Source organism: Dermacentor variabilis, chromosome 3 (assembly GCF_050947875.1).
Source record: "Dermacentor variabilis isolate Ectoservices chromosome 3, ASM5094787v1, whole genome shotgun sequence".
Lineage (NCBI taxonomy): Eukaryota > Metazoa > Arthropoda > Arachnida > Ixodida > Ixodidae > Dermacentor > Dermacentor variabilis.
This window is the reverse complement of record NC_134570.1, coordinates 117,269,570-117,288,040: the sequence shown is the minus strand read 5'-3', so window position 1 is coordinate 117,288,040 and position 18,471 is coordinate 117,269,570. Positions and strand designations below refer to the sequence as shown.

The 18,471-nt window shown below is 45.2% G+C and overlaps 2 protein-coding genes and 1 long non-coding RNA gene across 3 annotated transcripts in view; 2 read left to right on the top strand and 1 right to left on the bottom strand.

The window, feature by feature from the left end:
• The window catches only part of LOC142576222 (uncharacterized), a 177,867-nt gene that overhangs the window by 96,119 nt on the left and 63,277 nt on the right, over positions 1-18,471 (bottom strand). The window lies entirely within an intron of this gene.
• Positions 1-18,471, top strand: part of LOC142576217 (uncharacterized) — a 73,147-nt gene that overhangs the window by 42,130 nt on the left and 12,546 nt on the right. The gene's annotated exons all lie outside the window — the stretch shown is intronic.
• Positions 14,002-15,473, top strand: LOC142576214 (uncharacterized). The gene has a single exon (XM_075686233.1). It carries the CDS (start codon positions 14,002-14,004, stop codon positions 15,187-15,189), a length of 1,188 nt encoding a protein of 395 aa, XP_075542348.1. The 3' UTR covers positions 15,190-15,473.

The following is an 18,471-nucleotide window of genomic DNA, read 5'->3' as shown; positions in this document are numbered from 1 at the left end:
AGGCTGTCGGCCGATGGCAAACAGAACTTGCGAATGAAAAGGTTTGTGAATTTGGCCTCAGACATGGTAGCTATTGAAATCAATAAATTCTGGGAATTACAATCCAAGAACTGCGCAGTGTAATATAAATTTTAAGGTACGCCGAAATGCAGGCTCCCGGTTAATAGGCTCCTGGAGTTCTTTCAGGTGTTCGCAAAGCACGGTACCTGAGCATTTTCCGCATTCCGCCTCCATCGGAATGGGGCCGCCTCGTATTTTACCCTTGTCTAATCACTTCTTCATTACTGATTATTTATTTGAGTTGGTACAATGCATACAAACCTAAACTCCTCCTTTGTTCTCCATAAGAAAGCAATAAGACACGCAATAAAGGCTTATTGTTTTATCGGCAGCACAGCTAACCTTAGCTTCTCTTCACTTGCTCGGCGGCATGCGGTTTATGAACGCCGATGTGTTTCTCGCAGGAATCCGGAGGTTAAAGCTAACCATTTACCGCAAACTTTCGAGCATATGATTATATCTTTCACGAATGAAAAGAAATCAAAAACATAATACATGAGTTCCTGAATAAAATGCTGTACGAAAGAAAAAAAGATATTGAGTTATTAGCTGCATTAAAACCCATAGCTGCGGACCTATGATATTCCAGAAATGGCTAGTTATTTTGCGTACTCTCCGTGCTGCTTTTCGTTTCGTTTTACAGCAGCAGTTCAAAATTGATCATTGTTTCTATTATTGTACACGGCATAAAATAATTGGTGTTCCCTTTGGCTATGATTCTAATGGCGCCCAAGAAGAAAGTTTGCTACCGTCCCTCTGTGAGACCCCCGAGCCGAACGAGACAGACAGACCAAATACAATGACATCCGAAAGATGTACCAGCAAGCCAGAACAGCATTCCCACCACCAGACACATACCTAAACGGGGCACAAGCAGTGGCCCTACACCAACTACTAACAAATACCTTCCAGAACCCCTTTCACCTAAACGGATACTCCCTGAAGCGCACAAAGAAGACACATGTATGATTTGAAACAGGACACAGCTACGCTCAAACACATACTATGGGAACGTAACGGCCAACGCAAAAACGAGTCACACTCCGAGAACCTATCGTTGAGGTGGGCCACCGCTCCGAGCAGCTCCGCCCTCAGCGACCAACTCTGGACCGTCCAGAGATCTCGATGTTCCATCGGGGTGGAGATGAGCCCGGGTCGCCAAAAACCTGCCTGACGATTCAATAAAGTTATTACCAACCAACCTCACTTACGCAGTTTGTTACCAGGAGGGTGGGCCTTGTCAGGCTGAAGCCTTAAATGTAACCTCCTTCCTAATGCGATGATGTATGTTTGAATGCTGACGTATGTAAAAGTAAACGTCTCAATAAATATTCCATGCAAAGGAAAAAAAAGAGTTCTTGAAACTTAATTCGAGACCTTGTCCTCAGAACAACACCTTAGCCCCTGAGACACCTACTTAAGTGGCTATAGCAGATAGTAAATCGAGTAGTGCAACAGTATAAGTAGCGGGTCAACGCAAAAAAAGCGTATGAAGTCTTAAGGTTGCTGTTTCATCCACTGCACAGCTATATCATTTTTTTTCAGCAGCGCTCATCAACTGCGCCATACTTCTAGTAATGCGCTTTGTACCTGGAGCAAACGCACTGGATACTTCCATATCAAGATCACTGAATCTCTTGACGCATCCAACCAAAAAGATCGTCATGCTGTAATTCGTGATGCCAATTGCAAATTAAAACGGCCTTAACAGCACCGGGCAATAACACAGTAGACACCAAAACGTCCACAACGGCAGCTGGCTTTTCAAAACAAGAAAATGACGTCAGTATAGGTTCTAAGGTACTGCAGTAAAGCAGCGATCTCAATAGGCGCCAAAAATCTCGAGTGCTACAGGTGCTCAAAGCTTTCTGGCTACATGCGTCGCTTATCGATAGCGAACACCCTGTGACAATAAACGCAAAAGAAAACATATCGTTCTTTGGACGTTCCTCACACCCACTCCTGCAGAGCTTCAATATAACAGAAAGAAGAAAAGTATCGAAAGACAGGTTAATACCGCAGAGGGAAGAAGACGCCTTAACGTTGGTCGAGAGCCGAATCACCGAATGCTGCCCACCAATAGTAGGAAACGCCTGCCACTGTTTTCTTTTGCTTTCCCCGAATCAATCACGTCGCGAACTTCGCTCTCTGCACGAGAAGTTGTATCCATGGAATGTACTGCAGGAGGCACCTGGAGGCAATCAGCGCCATGTTCTTGCGTAAAAGCTTGTGGGCCCGGTAAGAAAGAAAAAAATCTGAAAAAATACAAGCACCTTCCTGCCCTAGGACCCATCAGGAACAGTGTGCACCTAGGGTGTATGGTATGAAAGAAATAATGATAACGCCTTTTTGCTTGTGTAGGCTCTAGAAATCTGGCTGCGGGATTGAGGCAGAGATGCGTCCGCGAGATAGCGGTGAATAGTCTGAGAGCTAACGGCAGCCTCCGCTTCCTGATGAGCAGGTTCTGGGGCAGCGTAAGCGCTAGTCAAGCACGGATGCCGGTGATGGGCAACTGTGTATCCGCCGATGCAGAGCGTTGACGTTTGTCCACATCTTTGCCACTCTTGTGCTATATGGTTGTGTGCTGGCACTGTTGAAACGGCGACAGGGTGGCCCATGGTATTCGGACTGCGGTATAATCCCTTGCAATCTTGCGGCATCGACGAGCGCACGTCCGAAGCGCGAATGCAAAAGAGAAAGCAAACACTTTATCGACAGAACTGGGAAAACATAACAAAGAAGGGAATAAAACTGCGCAGCGAGTGCGACGCACTTAGAAAATTGCACCACAATCATCAGGGAAGGCTGCCATTCAACGTAACTTGTAAACAGCCGTTAACGAGGAAAAGTGGTATTATTGTGTTGAGTGCATTTTCCAAGATTCCAGGAGAAAAAATAGTTATTTCAATTTATCATAATTTGTTCCTCTCCTTTACAGCTGCTCGCACCAGTACGTTTCATTGGCTAGATACATGGTGATTACTTTGAGCACTAAAGGTGGCTTAAGGACGGGTAGTGGGGAAGGTTGAGTGGAGGGTGGCATCGTGATCAGTGCGACGGCAACATAGATTCCATATGAAGGTTGTGCCCTTTCAAGAACGCACTAACTACTGCGTGTGCTTTGAAGCTTCATCGTTACAAGGTCACTTGCATATAATCCACAATTGAGAGGCTCTCTTCCTAGCAATAGAGCAAAAGAAACGCGAAGCACATAAAGTTGGCGCGGTGTGAAAACAACCCCCGTCTTCCTGAACCTTGTAAATCAGATCAAAAGAAGAGAAACGTAAACATAGATCACTGAATTTCTCAGAAAAGGAATTAAAGAAAACAGCAGTCCCAATAGATGCTTTTGTGCTGCTCACTGATCATTACGTGACGACCTCCACGTCAGTAACGAATTGCTGCTTGAACTACATGCAAAGAGGCGATAGTCCCGCGCATATTTCAAATTACAGAACAAAAAGGAAACTTGGAAATCGAAGGGCTGGCGCTCTGTCGCATCTGTTGCCCGTAGTGTATACCAGGGTCTAGACGTCTTCGTAATGTCAGATAATGTACACAAAACTTGACAAACGCGTAGTGTTTAATACGCTATTGAGTAACACAAGTCCCTACTACTGCAACCGGGCTGCCATTTGCTTCACCGAACTGACTCGTTTTATTACCAGGAATGCAGATTGCGACAAAGGGAATGCTATAGCGAAATCATTTACAGGGAATTCATGCAATGCTGCGCACTCCGATCTGGTACTCTGCACTTAAGAGAACGAGAGAGGAATGGGGCACGATGGCGACGAAGATATTGGTACGGTGATGTTTTCAGCCAACACACGTGGTTTCCCCGTAGAAACCTTGGCCCGTATTTGCAAAGCCTTTCTTATGTAAGTGTTCTTTGCCATTGGTCGACAGCTTCACTAATGAATGCCCAGCATCATGATTGACTGTAAGGTTCTCTTAAAATCAGGTCTAGCGTAAGAGGGTTTTGGGAATAGGGGTTCTGGAGTGCCGTGCCATCCCAAAATGGTAGCTTGAAAAGTCCTGCTATCAATGCAAAAATCTGTTAGAGACCAAGAGCCTTAGATAAAATTTTTCAGGATTAGTCTGGTGCAGAGGCCTGCCAGAAAGGGTATTAAAGTCCGAAGTTCCTGAGGGCACTTTGGCCAGACAGTAAATGTATGCACTATTGTTCTGGTGTATGGCGGTTGTGGAAGTCCTAACAGCTCTCACGTTCCAGGAGCTGCGTGCATATCAGGGAGAATGCGACACAAAGGCGTATGCTGTGCACTTAACTGGTGTCCTACTGCGCTCAAGCGAATAAAAAGTGCTCGCTGGGAAAAAGTTGACTCGGAATGAATGGTGAGTGAGTGTACCAGAAAATTTTCATTTTTCTTGTTATTTCAAGTGATACGTATCCTAGGCGTGGACAAGGAAGTCTTCATCATTTCATCCTACACGATCAATTAAGTAGGGCTACGTATCCTCCTGTGTTCGCGTGCTTTCTCTCTCACATGTTGCTAGTTGCACAAGTAACTAGCAAGACGGCCACAACAGTAGCTCAGCAATTCAATGTAGAAACAATAATATGAAAATTTTATCGTAAAAAGTGCTTATCTTGTTGGTAAAACATGTCGTATTACTTGCGCCATCGGTAACCATTGTGTTTTGAACTTTTCTGCGAGAATATACCTTCTGAAGTTAGATTATATAAAGCCTTGTGCTCGGCAGTATAAAAACCACACTAGTTAATTAAAAGCGACATACGAAGAGGACTACCCTTGTTTCGGAAAACTACTGTGACATATTGCAAAGTACACAGTGCAAAAAGTAGAGCACTGCTAAGACAGGCAGACGCAGAGTCAGCTAGCTATTCTTTACGGCGACCTCTTATAAGTACCTTCCTCTCATACTTGACAATATATAAGCGTGCGTAATGGGGAAGGTCGGCACAAAGGATTTCCCAGGACGGAATGAACTGCCTCGCCAAACTCCGCCACGCAATCGCAAAGAAAGCCTGCACATTGCCCTATTGATAGCAAGCAGCTATTAAATAAAATTTCGGACATCGTTTATGAAATGAAAACAAAACAACAGCGCGCGTGAACCTAGGCGGAACTGAACGTGAAATCAAAATGAGAAAAGCACAAAAGGATTCAATGCAGAAAGACACGTGCTTCCCCCCCTTTTTTTTTCTCAATAAACATTTTTCCTCTTCCGCCTCATCAATGGGAAAACATTAAAGCAACTGTGATGAACGACGAAAGCCTCAGACATGAACGTTCTCCCAGATCCATAAACTAACTTGGAAAGCATGACGTCGTAAAAAAAGAAACAACATGTGATAAAACACATAACAGAATCCAGCTCCGCAGCAAGGAAATCCAGCTCCGCATGAATTGAAAACGACATTAAAGTATTTGCGCGCTCACATAACCACTGAAAAAACCATCCCGTTCCTCAGAACCATTCCTGCAACTCGACGAGTGCTTTGTGGCTTCGCTTCATCGAACGTGCGCTCTACCTCAATGAGCCTTGCATGCACTTTTGTGGACAAAAGTTGCTCCATATGCTGAAGACCGAACACGAAAGCTCAGATGACATCGCAAAAATGGCTGTAATTTTGCTAACGAAGAAATCTGACCTTGTGATTTCTTTTGCACAAGAAGAGTGAATCTCACATCGAAGTCTGCTTTCATCGGCAAAATTTGCCAACTGATACAAGCACAGATTTCAGTGCACTTCCTTGTATAAACTTTGTCTATTCTTGGTTTATTTGTGCCGAAGTATACAAGTGTGAAAAAAGGTCGACAAAAATATTTTGCATCTTTATTTATTCCATGGTAGAGGCCACCAAATGCGGGGAATATTTCTTGAGACGGTTTGGCCATAATAAGAGAGTTGTCATTTTATTGATATCCATTTGTTCGCTGGCAAGATTGGCTTTCACCGCACAGCGCGCTGTCCGATCAGGCGACAAGGGACTCAGCTCTGTTTTGTACTGACATTCTTCGAAATGATAAAGTTTCTTCGAACATCCACGTGCTTGCCACAGGAGAAATGCGCGCCAAACTGCCTATCGCGATACCCAAGAGAGTCTCATAATGTTCCTATGTGGGTCGCTAGCGGCTCAGCAACGTAAATTCAGTGCAGGAAAACAAGTTCCGCCTGAATAAATGCAGTGTGTGCGCCTGAGGCTATCTTTGCGCCAAAACCGAGCTGCGCGCTGGTTTCGAGAAACCTAGTTATGCGAACTAAGTTTGCCTTGGTCGTTAATAACTGTCATCGCGAGGGTGCGCATTATGGAGTTACTTTCTTTTGCTATGCCTCCTGATCAAATAAAAAACGATCAGCAAAGGATACTGTCAAAACCTAAAGACTATCCTTAACCGTAAATTTAATAAAGTTATGGGAATAAGAGAAAGTGACACAAAGCAATAAAACGCAGCAGAATGGGGTGAGGTGTGCGTCATGATGGCGTTTACCTGTTTAGGTGGTTTAAATCTTATAAAACAAATTGCGTCTCCCCTGAAGTGAGTCTCCTTAAAAAGTGGCTCGAACTGGTCGAATCTAAGGCGGGAGTACTTCCTGCCTTTAGTACCGCAAACCGATCGAGGTCTCTTGATTCAAACAAACAGGTCGATGCAAATCACCGATGCCGAAAGGAGGCCACAGAACTGTCAACGCGAACTTCGATCCAGCAGAGCCCTTAGATAAATCTTAAAGAACCGTCAAGCGAATGGCGTTTCTTTTTCTTCTCACCTGTCCCTTCATCGGCCCTGAAGGTGAGTAAATGATGCTTAATTAACGCTTGCCAAAGGCATAATTGTTCCGTGCAAGCACCATCGGCAGGCAACGCCCAAGACACAAGGGCGGCGTGTCTGCGTGCCGGGCCTATGCAAACCGCAGATTGAAATGCCAAGATACTGTTCCATCATTTTCAGTATTTGCACGCCACTACAAAAAATATCTGCTGCAGGAAGAGTTTGTTTGCAAAACTGGCGGAAACGATGTCTATGCGCCTGGTACTTCTACACGCGTGGCACTAAGGTGAATTCATAATGAAATGTCTTTAACAAGGATTTTTGTTCTGACTAGAATTGGACTGACTTTGTCACGCGGCGTATGTTTTAATAAAGGGGGGTAAAACGCACTTCCATAGCAGAAATTCCAATGAGCACCGCTTCTTGCCATAACGCAATTATACGAAACCATGGTACCACACATGGTACGATAAACTGCGTCCGTACAATGGGCATACGTATCTATACGGAGAACATATTGAATGCGAGATTCCGCTTGTAATATAGCGTAAGGCTGTCACATATGTGTCTTCCTATAAGTCGTGCCGCCACCCCGTCTTGTAGGAACCGCGAGATCGCTCATTTGTTTGTTAGAGGAATAGTTTTTGCATACGCCAGAACCATCAGTTACATGAGAAGACACGGACCTTCGAACAGAAAAAAAGGACATGCCCAAAACATGCCCGCGCACTTGATTCCAGGAAAACTTCAGATAATTCAACTGTGACTTAGTAATGCAGATACCGCAAATTACGCACACAGGTTTTCCATAGCCCGTGCCAAATGAAAAAGTGAGCTTGCCATGTCCGACCCAAATCCTCCAGATTACGCTCCTACCATTATGTAGATTTGAAATTGCTTGCTGCTGTGGCATTATTGATGCACTGATATTAAAACGCAACCGTGCGCGAGTTTTCGTGGAATACCAATAACTTTTCTTACAGCAGCTAATCATGTCCGCAGGACTTGATCATAACTTTAAGGGTTAACATTTCTGAGAACTGACATTACCGTCACATAAATAGTTTTCTCGAAATACCTACATGCATGCCTGCTCGAGCCACTTGCGCTAGTCATCATCATCTACTTGGCCATTCGTAAGTGCGTGTTTTGTTTAAGGCCCATGGCTTACATTTTACTGTGTGCAAAGAACCTTCATTTAAATGACTTCTAGAAAAGATTGTTGTTCCACGAGAGGCTTTCGTTTCGTGTTCGCAGAAGGAAAATACCCGAATCTCTTGTTTCTATTTTTGCCTCACGCAGGTAACAAGTAGAAGCGGAGCCTACGAAGGGGAAATATATATAAACAAAAACATTGTGCATACGAAGTGGTAGGCTCAAAATTGTACAAGCAGTTCCTCCTGCTTGGCTGAATCTGCCCTCGAGTAAGCACGGAATAACATAGGAATCACAAATTTAGCGAAAGCGCCACTAATATTTGCACCTTGAAATCTCTGTCTCCGAGTAATCGAAAGCAGCCGACTTCAAATACCGACTACTTGAAATATGTGCCAATATTCACCTAGCGCAGCGAAACCGACTTCCTCAAACGCATTTCCATATTCTACATACATGCACAGCGGCGTGCACATCGCACGGCTCTCTTGGTGAATGGCGGAGACGGTGAGCGTTTCTCTGGCTCTTATACCCTCAGCATATTCGTTGGCGTTTCGATTCACAGATACAGCCTTTCTCGCTACACTTCTGAAAGCACCCTACGATGGGTAGCATGTGGGTATGCATATACACTGAAGGTATAGATGTTCAGCGTCCCTGAAATGTAGTCCAGCGCTATCGTGAGCATCCAGAACTCTGTTGTGAAACAACGTCATATCAGACACACTACTTGCGTGCATCTTTCCGAGCGTTCTGTTTAAGAGAAGTTTACTTACTACACGGATAGCGACACCTTTCTTTTTTTTTTTTTTGAAGGACGCTCCTTTCTGCTTGTGAGAGCTTCTATTGATCTATGCAAACAAACTTCATTGTGGACTTGCTGCACCGATGTCTATGTTAATCTGGCCTCACGTGCCCGTGACAAGAAATGAGTCTTGCGAAAACTTCGTGAATCAACTTACCGCTGTACCTTTAATCTTCAATCATTACTTGAGGTATTATATCCTCGCGCGACTCTTTCAATGCAACAATATTCGTTCTACGTGCATATTATTGTGTTTGCCATACCAAGGCTTACAATTCCTGATAACACCTTATTGCTGTTATTGCAGAAACTGTGAGTCTTACCGAAGCACTTGCCAAGCAAAATAACGTGAGCGACTGCTCTGATAGTCCTTCAAAAGACAACTTTGTAGGTTAGAGAAAGTGTTCTTAGCTTTAGAGGGTTCTTACAAACTATATTTTTCAGAATAGTTAGATGTACACTTTCTTTTTTCACACACGTGCTTCTGACAGCGATATCACTAGCAATGAGAAACACCGTGATTCTTGTGTGCCTCCTGCGAAATGTAATCTAATCCCTGACCGTCACCTCTAAATATCGGCTTCAAAGAGCTTCGAAAGATTCGTGTATTTCCCCGCCTCCGTCGTCATTACCCAACTTCGGACAAAGTGTTCTCCAGGTTACTGTTGACCGTTTTGGTTTGACCTCTTATTGGATATAATCATTGCCACGTTGCTACAAAAATTAGACGCTCAAACTTGAAAACTCTAACGGGAGCAGTGTTGGCCACGGCCAGAAACACCAAACATGCCGTCACGTGTGGCGTACTTCCTAGGAGAACGAAGTAAATGGAACAGTCACGTGACAAATGGCGATAAATCTTCCTGCTTGCCGCTTCTGTTTGCTCTACCGCGGTGCCAACACAGCACCAAGTGATAATGGACATGGCAACCGCGTAACAAAGGCAGCGCTCAAACTCGTATCCTCGTGTGCACAGTAGAAACGTGCGTAGAGGGAGTCAGGAAACTGTACGCTAGGTTGAGGGGAAGTTGGACCGGCAAGGAGTAACTTACGGGGTTTGCACAGAGGCAGCCCAACGTACCAGTAGTGCACGTCTCACGAGCACTTCGAGTGCAATTAGAGAGGCATTATAAATGACGCCTCGTCCCACAAGTTTTCTAATGCGCTGAAAAGGGGTCGCTTATCCAACGTTTCACCGACGCCACCATGTAGTTTGCGAGTGCATTCTGGGTTATTCGTCATTGGCGAAACCAAAGTATGCGTATATTGAATTTTCCTGGCTGTTTTGTGCACCAAAACGAAGCGTGATGAAAACAAGCCCAGACCTAAAACAATTGCTCATATTAAATTTTTGTGTAGATTTTTTTTTCTGGTGGTATGGCACAGGATCTGAGTAACCGGTGAGAGAAAGCGATTTGAGTTCGTGTTTATTTCCATGTTTGTTCACGTTTTGTTTAACGAATGATTCCAGGGTACATTTTTGTTTCGCAATAGCATTTCCACCGCTAGAGCCATTTCTCACTGGGGCGTAAATTTGTAACCAATCGTATCTATTTGCCGTGGCCATAATGGCCCACATAATTTTATATCGCGTCAGGGATGTAGTAACTTTAGAATCTTAGAATATGTATGAGGAAATTGTGCGGATTGCACGCGCTGTGGAAATCGATGTAAGTGAAACTCTCTGTGCTGTTTGCTTTGATTGGGGTTAATTAGCACTGATACTGACGGCGGATGTTTAATTTCTTCAAGATTTAGTCCAACACTAAGGTAGTGAGGTAGTAGTGGTAGTGAAAACTTTCTCTTGCGTGTACTGTGACTGCGTAGTACACGGAACACACAAGAGGAAGTGTTTGCTTGAGGCGTTGTCGTGCGCCATACTTCATAACTTCTGAGAGGGTTCAGCATATTCATTGCCACACATGACATGTCGTATCGTTGCGGAAGTATTAAAATTAATAATTAAATTATGGGGTGGCACGTGCCTAAGCCACAGTCGGATTATGAGGCACGCCGCCGTGGCAGACTCCGAAATAATTTTGACAACGTGGTGCTGTTTAACACGTCCCGAAATATAAGTGCACAAGCCTTTTTTTTTTATTTCGCCCAGTCGAAATGCAGCTGCCGTGATCGGGATGAAAGCCCGAGCTTGACCAATGCCATAACCGCAACGCTACCACGGCGGGCACAGAAGTGTTGATTTGTTGTGTGGCAGCTTCCGTGCTGTCGGCTAGAGTCCACGGTGCGCTTTAATGCGCCTCTGTTTCTGCACGTTCTGCACGCCCCGCGTAAATTGTCCGCTTAACAAATTCGGATGGTGTTTATTTTTCAGAAAAGCAGAACCATACCGTACAGTACCTCGAACTTAAATTCATCTAGTTTGGCCGCAACCGCCGTCGTGTCTATAGTAGTAGCATTTCCGTGCCTTCTCATGTCACCTTTTCCTTATGCACCACAACCCTTTATATGGAAGCTGCGAGCGAAGAGTTGCAAGGCCATTATTCACTCGTTTCGCGACATCGTCGGTTGAAGCCATTTTCTGCCTGCCCCGCTCCTCTCTGCAATTCTATCTAGCTTCCCTCTGCACTTGCACTTTAGTACAAAAGCAAGCGCTACAATTTCTGTAATGCTTTTGCGGGTGGTCACGGATAATAACTTATAACAACAGGATTATATGGCGATGGCCAGAGGGCATTCTGAACATCCGACGCGGTGCACAGGCCCAAACGAGTTTCCCGCGTCGCCTTTCCTCTCTGCCGCTCTCCTGTCATGTATAGAAATGCTCAGAATCACCTTCCGACGCGCTGTGCCGGACAGCAGCAGCAGTAGAAATTTCTAAGAAAGAGCCAAGGAAAAAAAAATTAAATAATGGAGTTTAATGCGTCAAAACCACGATCTGGTTATGAAGCACGCCTTAGTGGGGTGGCTTCGGAAATTTTGACCACGTGGGGTTCTTTAACGTGCACCCAAATTTAAGTACACGGGTGTTTTCGCCCCAATCGAAATGCCTTCGCCGGGGTTTGATCCCGCGACCTCGTGGTTAGCAGCCCAACAACATAACCACTAAGCAACCACGACGAGTGTGGCTAAGAAAACTTAGCTTGAAAAGCTTCGCTTTAAAATTTGGCTGACCTACTTTCATATCTTCGGTGCCAGAAGTATTTTATGACTGCAGAAGCTCGACGCGTGCAACGACTGATCCCGGCTCTTGGTGACATGCCCGTGTCATCATTCTCTCGTCTTTCCCATCTATTATGATGACAAAATGCGCTAGCCAATATTTTCACAAATGTGGCGTGAACATTGTCTAAGCATCGTGCACTCTAGGTTCGCTGGTTATATAGTACTGGGACGTACTTTCAGCATGCATGTCACACATGCGGTCGTCATAGTACTGAAGACGGCTCCAGACGTTCATGCAAGGAGAGATGGCAATACCAACTATCAATAATAATTTGCTGCTCATACCCCGTCCCATGCTATATAAGTACAAATGGACGTTAGCGGCATAATTATCTTATGCATGAAAATAGCATGAGCGAAACCGCGCAACTCCTTCAACCCAGGAACACATCCTTAGCTGCCTAAAATATTCTACCTCATCGTCTTTTCAAACTAGCCCACAGCGAATGCTAGGGAGACGTAGTGAAACTTATTACGTTAAAACGGTCGACGCTGGCATCTCATCTTCCCCGAGGCCTGCATTCTTCAGTGACCCGTATTACCAGCCTTACTAGAAGACGACATTGGCAGTCATTCCATATCGCAGCATCCTGGGTATATGCGAACGAGAAGAAACGTGGAGTCTATGGGCGGTGTGGATGGAATTCACGGAGCTAACGGCAAGAAATGCAGCCGAGGAGAATCGAAAAGAGCGTGAGAGGTAATTGGGAGAATTGGAGGCGCGATAGCAAAGGGTGATAAGCTTAGCCCCATATACCCCCCAAATGGCCGGTAAGGAGACGCGCAGTGCATAATATGCCAGTGATCCAAGGAAATTGTTCCGCCAAACGGTCTAGCCGATGTGAGAAGCTTATTCATGAGGGAAAGACGCGAGTGTCGGCAATGAGGTCGTCTATCCGACAACATTTTTCGTACGTTTTTTTTTTGTATTACATTACCGGAACACTCTAATATGTATTTTGAGCTGCATGCAGTCCTCAGACGCATCCCGATCGCAAGAAGACGATGGAACTCAGGCAGCTGCCGGTGACCCTGGAAAATTCGCATAAGCTTACCGGACATCCCAGTACTGTGGAGTGCGGGGATTAGCGCTGTTTCGAACCAAGACTACTCCAGTGCGCTACAACGATGAGAGATATAAATGCGAAGGCGTTCAGAATACTGACGACGTAGGTGGCTAAGTAATTCCGTTCTTTACCTTTCCTCGGGATGAATGAATCAGAAAACAAACTATAGCGACAAAAAGGGACGCAAGCTTTATGGCAGTGGTTAGTTTTACATGGATCATAAGCAGATTCATTAAGAAGTTCATTTTTCAGGTGAATATTATGAAAAAAGTTGTGGGACATTGATGAACGCGACATTATTCTAGGCAAAGAGAGGTTCAGAAACTGCGAAGTGAGTTTCATCTATGGCACACTGGAAAAGCTGGAATAACTTGACAAAATGAAACGGACACTATGGTTTGCACCTACTCTATTTGATAAATCAGAAATTATTGACTACGGCCCCACAATACGTATGTATATTGAAGCTTAGATATTGCTACTCTTTTATATAAAGTTAATTTAGAGGACAATGGTGCCCTTTACGCGTTGCGGTATAACTAACCTAACATACAATTACCATTATTAGTAATGTAGTTAGCGCGATTTTTAGAAGAAAGGTTAGCAGTTATGTGAACTTCAAAATACTTATAACAGGTTACTTCATCTAGCATAAAGCCACCAATTTTATAAAAAAATTGGAGGACGCTTAAGCTGCGCCTTCAAGAGTGGAACGCGACAGCGTTCCCGTCGACCCGCCAAGGGGTATTGGGCTACGGCGCAGCGACAACGCGCCCCGCATCGGACGCGGTGAGCGTCAAGCAACGCAGCGTTCGGCGCGACAACGAAATGCGCGCCTCAGCAAGCGACGCACGCCTGAGCCTTCTAAGGTAACACCGCGTTCACTAGAGGCGCTTTTGTACCGCTTTGAAGCATCGAACTCGTGGCTCAGTCAGAGGGAGTGCGTCTGTCGAAGAGAGCGGACGTGGTTATCATGTGCTCCGATGGGGCGGTGTTTGCGGCAATGAATAGCCGCGGTAACAGGAATGCGGCGCCTGCTGAACGTGAAGATTACGAAGTCATCTTGCCTACATTGCCTACAGGTCGTACAGTTTTGAATACCATATTTTTACATGCCGATATTCGGGCCAGGCCTTGTCGAGTTGAAGACTTCAAGGATACGTTGGACCGTCTGGCATTGCTCCCTGAGGTACTAGCCTTGGGGGCGTACCAGATGAGTCACGTATGGGCCGTCACCTTCAAGAATGCGGAAGGCGTGAAGAAGGCTCTGACCATCGGTGAAATGAAGGTGAAGGGTCGCCGCTGTGTTGCAGTTGACCCTGCGAACCAAGCCCTGCGCTTGAAGTTGCACTGGCTGCTTTTCAATGTTCCCGATGAAGATGTACGTGCTGCACTAGCCATGTTCGGGAAGGTAACAGATGTCGTGAAAGAAAAGTGGCGTGTGAATGGCATCCACGAGAAAAGTACGACGACGCGGACGGTGAGCATTCAGCTCCATCCAGGCGTCAAGGTTGACGACCTCCCACATCAGCTTCGTGTTGGTGGGGAACTGGCGCTGCTAATTGCGCCAGGAAGAGCACCAGTGTGTTTGCGCTGTCACAGCAAGGGACATATACGACGCGACTGCCGTGTCCCTCGATGTGCTCGGTGCCGTCGTTTTGGGCATGACGAGAGTTCGTGTGTAAAGACGTACGCAAGTGTAACAGGACCAGTTGGAAAAACTGACGCAGCAGAGCTCGTCATGGACGAAGCCGACGCGGAAGAAGCTGCAGGAACGTCGAGTCAAGTGACTCAAAAGGAGATGCGACCAGCAGACATGCCTTCGTATCCGCAACAAAATGAACAGCAAGGAGACCATAGCCTTGTAGAAAAGCCCGACGTCAGGGAAGTGCCTGAAAAGACAAGTGGGAGCGCTGAATACGGTGAACCTTCAAAGGATCCAGCGAGCCAACACACGGAAAGCATGGACGTCACGGTGCAATCCACCGGAGGCGCAGTCGGCAAACGAGGACGCGAAGCTACAACGGACGACGAGGACAGACAAGACGTCGTTGGGTCTGTGGAACCACCAACGAAAACGGTGGCGACTCGACGCGCGTCATTGAAGCCCAAGCCCAACGTTCCACCAGACAGAAAAGCGGTGTTGAAACCGTCAACGTAGCCGCGAGCTTTGACGCTCTGCGGTTCCTAGGGACTACGTCGACGCACATCAACTATCCAATAAGGACAATGATTGGAGCCTTCTGCCGTGCAACCCAAGCCGAAGCTCGAGGATTGCAGGCATCGGGAATAGGGTTGCTTCTTGGAAATAAGCGGCGGGTTTTCTGGTGTGCCTGCGCTCACGAGGTATGCACCATGGCGTATATGTAATTTTATTAAATGGCGAGAAATCTCGGTACAGCACTAAAAATTGCGACTATCAATGTTCGAGGCTTAAACGCTAGAAAGAAACAGTATCAGCTAAGTCGCCTTTTCTTGGAGAACGACTTGGATGTAGTAGCTGTACAAGAGACGAAACTAGATAGCGAGGAACAAACTGACCGCATGGTGCTGCCTTTCCGAGCAAGGTACGATGTTTGTGTTTCTCATGCTTTCGGCACGTCAGGCGGATGTGCCATTTTCCTTAGAAACAGTTTAGGAATAGTTGTTGAGACCGTGCTTGTGTGCCAAAGTGGTAGATTTGTTTTAGTAGATTTTCTTATGTCCGAGTCTTGCTGGCGAATCATCTGCCTATATGCGCCGAACGCCGAAAATGAACGAGACGTGTTTTTTGAATGGCTCGAGCAGTACCTGAATTGTGAAAGACAAATAATTATGCTTGGAGATTTTAATTGTGTTTGCTTAGTAGCTGATCGAGTGAAAAATGCCCCACTAAGGGATAAGAGTGCCTCACGCTTAATTGCAATGGTGCAAGACCATAATCTAGAAGACATAGGAAATATATTAACTAATGGGACGCAGCCAGTCTTTACACACTACCAGCGTGCGAGCCACGCGAGACTGGATAGGGTATATGTTTCATTGCATTTAGGAGCGGCGTGCCATAGTTATGACGTTAAGCATGTGTCATTCAGTGACCATTGTTTGGTGTCAGTCACAATTGGGACGCATAAAGAGGCCTCGCGCTTTAATTGGAAAATGTGGCTATTTAATGACAAGCTGCTGCATAATGAATCATTTGTAGAGTGCGTAAAGGAAAAGTTTGAACTGCTATTGGCGAGACATGATGACGTGATAGAACGGTGGGAGCTTTTTAAAGAAGAAATAAAGATTTGTGCAATAGAAAAAGCGAGTGTAATGAAATACGAAGAAAGGAAAAAGCAGAAAGAAATACAACGAGAATTGGATTTTACGTACAGAATAGAAGCCGATACGCCTGGTACATTCACAAAGCAGATCAATGAACTTAAAAGCCAACTGGAGCTTATCGACGAAGATAAGTACAGAGGAGCGGTTATCCGAGCAAGAGCCGAAAAGCTATGGCTCGGTGAAACGCCCACAAAGCGAGCCTTTGCAGATGAAAAGGCTTACGCTAGGCAAAACCTAATACGGAAAATAAGTTATAAGAATGAAGTCACTGACGAACAAGCAAAAATAGAGAGAGCGTTCTTAGAGCACTATAGCGAATTATTTCGAAGAAGTTGCGATGTCCCGGAAGAGTTCGAACGAGAGTTCCTTGCCAGCATGACAAAACTAGATGATGTTGACCGCGAGTGTCTGGAAGAACCGATCAGCCAGAAAGAAGTTGAAGAGGCCATTGACGATTTAGGTCGAGGGAAGTCTCCTGGACCTGACGGGTTGGGAGCGGCCTTCTATAAGGCCTTCAAAAAAGATGTGAGCGTAATCTTACATCAGGTAATTGCTGAAGCATATAAACGAAGATATGCACCCCCGTCCTTTGGCCGGTCGCATATAGTGCTCATTCCCAAAACGGAAGACCCAGGGAAACTGCTGTCAGTAGGGTCTTATCGCCCAATAGCATTGACTAACGTCGATTATAAAATATTTACTAAAATCTTGGCAAAGAGGTTACAGCGAGTTATAACACGAATTGTGGGACCACATCAGACATGCGGAATCAAAGGTAGATCAATCTACACAAATATTCATGTTGCACGAACTATTCTAGAATGTTGCGATGCGTGGGGCGAGCATGTAGCAATGCTGCAGCTTGACCTACAAAAAGCGTTTGATCGTGTATCCCACAATATCCTTTTCGCTGTTCTTGATTATGTAAATGTTGGTTTGGTGCTTTTAGATGGAGTTAGGATGTGTTATGCTAACTGTACCGCTAATCTTATAATAAATAAGGATGTAAGTGAGAGCTTTCACGTACGCTCAAGTGTGCGCCAGGGGTGCCCTTTAAGTCCTTTATTATTTGCGTTATACCTTGAGCCATTCTGCAGAAAAATTATTTATAACAACAGTATTACAGGTTTTCGTTTGCAGTCAGCGGAAGTAAAACTGCTAACATATGCGGATGATATTGCTTTGTTTTGTAGCGATAAGGAAAGTGTCGCGACTGCGGTAGCGGACTTTTTATCGTTTTGTAAAATGACGGGTAGCGTCATAAACTTTGATAAGTGCCTAGGAATATGGCATGGAACATGGGAAAACACCCCACCTATTTTTGTGAATGTGAAGTGGACCGTTGCGCCGACAAAGTATCTTGGGGTGCCGCTTGAGCACTACAAGGAGACTGCGGGATTCTGGGAAGACGAAACAAAGAAAGTGCAAGAAAAAACAGTTAAATGGGGTGGCCGTAGTCTTTCAATGTTTGCCCGCGCGACGGTCTGTAATTTATTCGCCGTTGCAAAAGTGTGCTATGTATTGCAAGCATTGTCTATGACTAGATTGCACGTGCAGCGTTTGCATAGGGTACTGGCAGTGTATGTATGGGGGTCAAAGTGGGAGCGAACCAGTCGAACAAATTTATTTCGATCCGTCAAAACAGGAGGGCTTGGACTGGCACATCTGTTCTTGAAACAGATAGTGTTTCGTTTTGCGTTTCTTAGAGACCAAAAAGACCCATTCCTCATTAATGTGATGCAACTGAGACTAGGTACGGCTCTTCCTGAATTCATTATATCTAGTTGTGTAGTCAACAGTGGCCCTATGAGCGGATTTCTGAAAGAAGTGATATGGGCATTTCGGTTTCTGAAGGTACGCTTTTCAATGGAATACCTCAGTCACGTTCCTAAAAAACGTCTGTATAAAGATTTAATTGATGTAGTACTGCCAGTACCGCTGTACAGATCTATGTTCAGTTTAGGTACTGAAAGAAATGTGCTGAAAAGGGTAAAACGTATGCCTGTCAGGCCATCGGTAAAGTCTTTCTTTTTTCAACTACATTCCAATACACTACCAGTAAAACCGTGGCTTCAGGAAAGAGGTATTTTTATTCCCTGGTCTCTAGACTGTTTACTATGCCATCAGCAAGAAA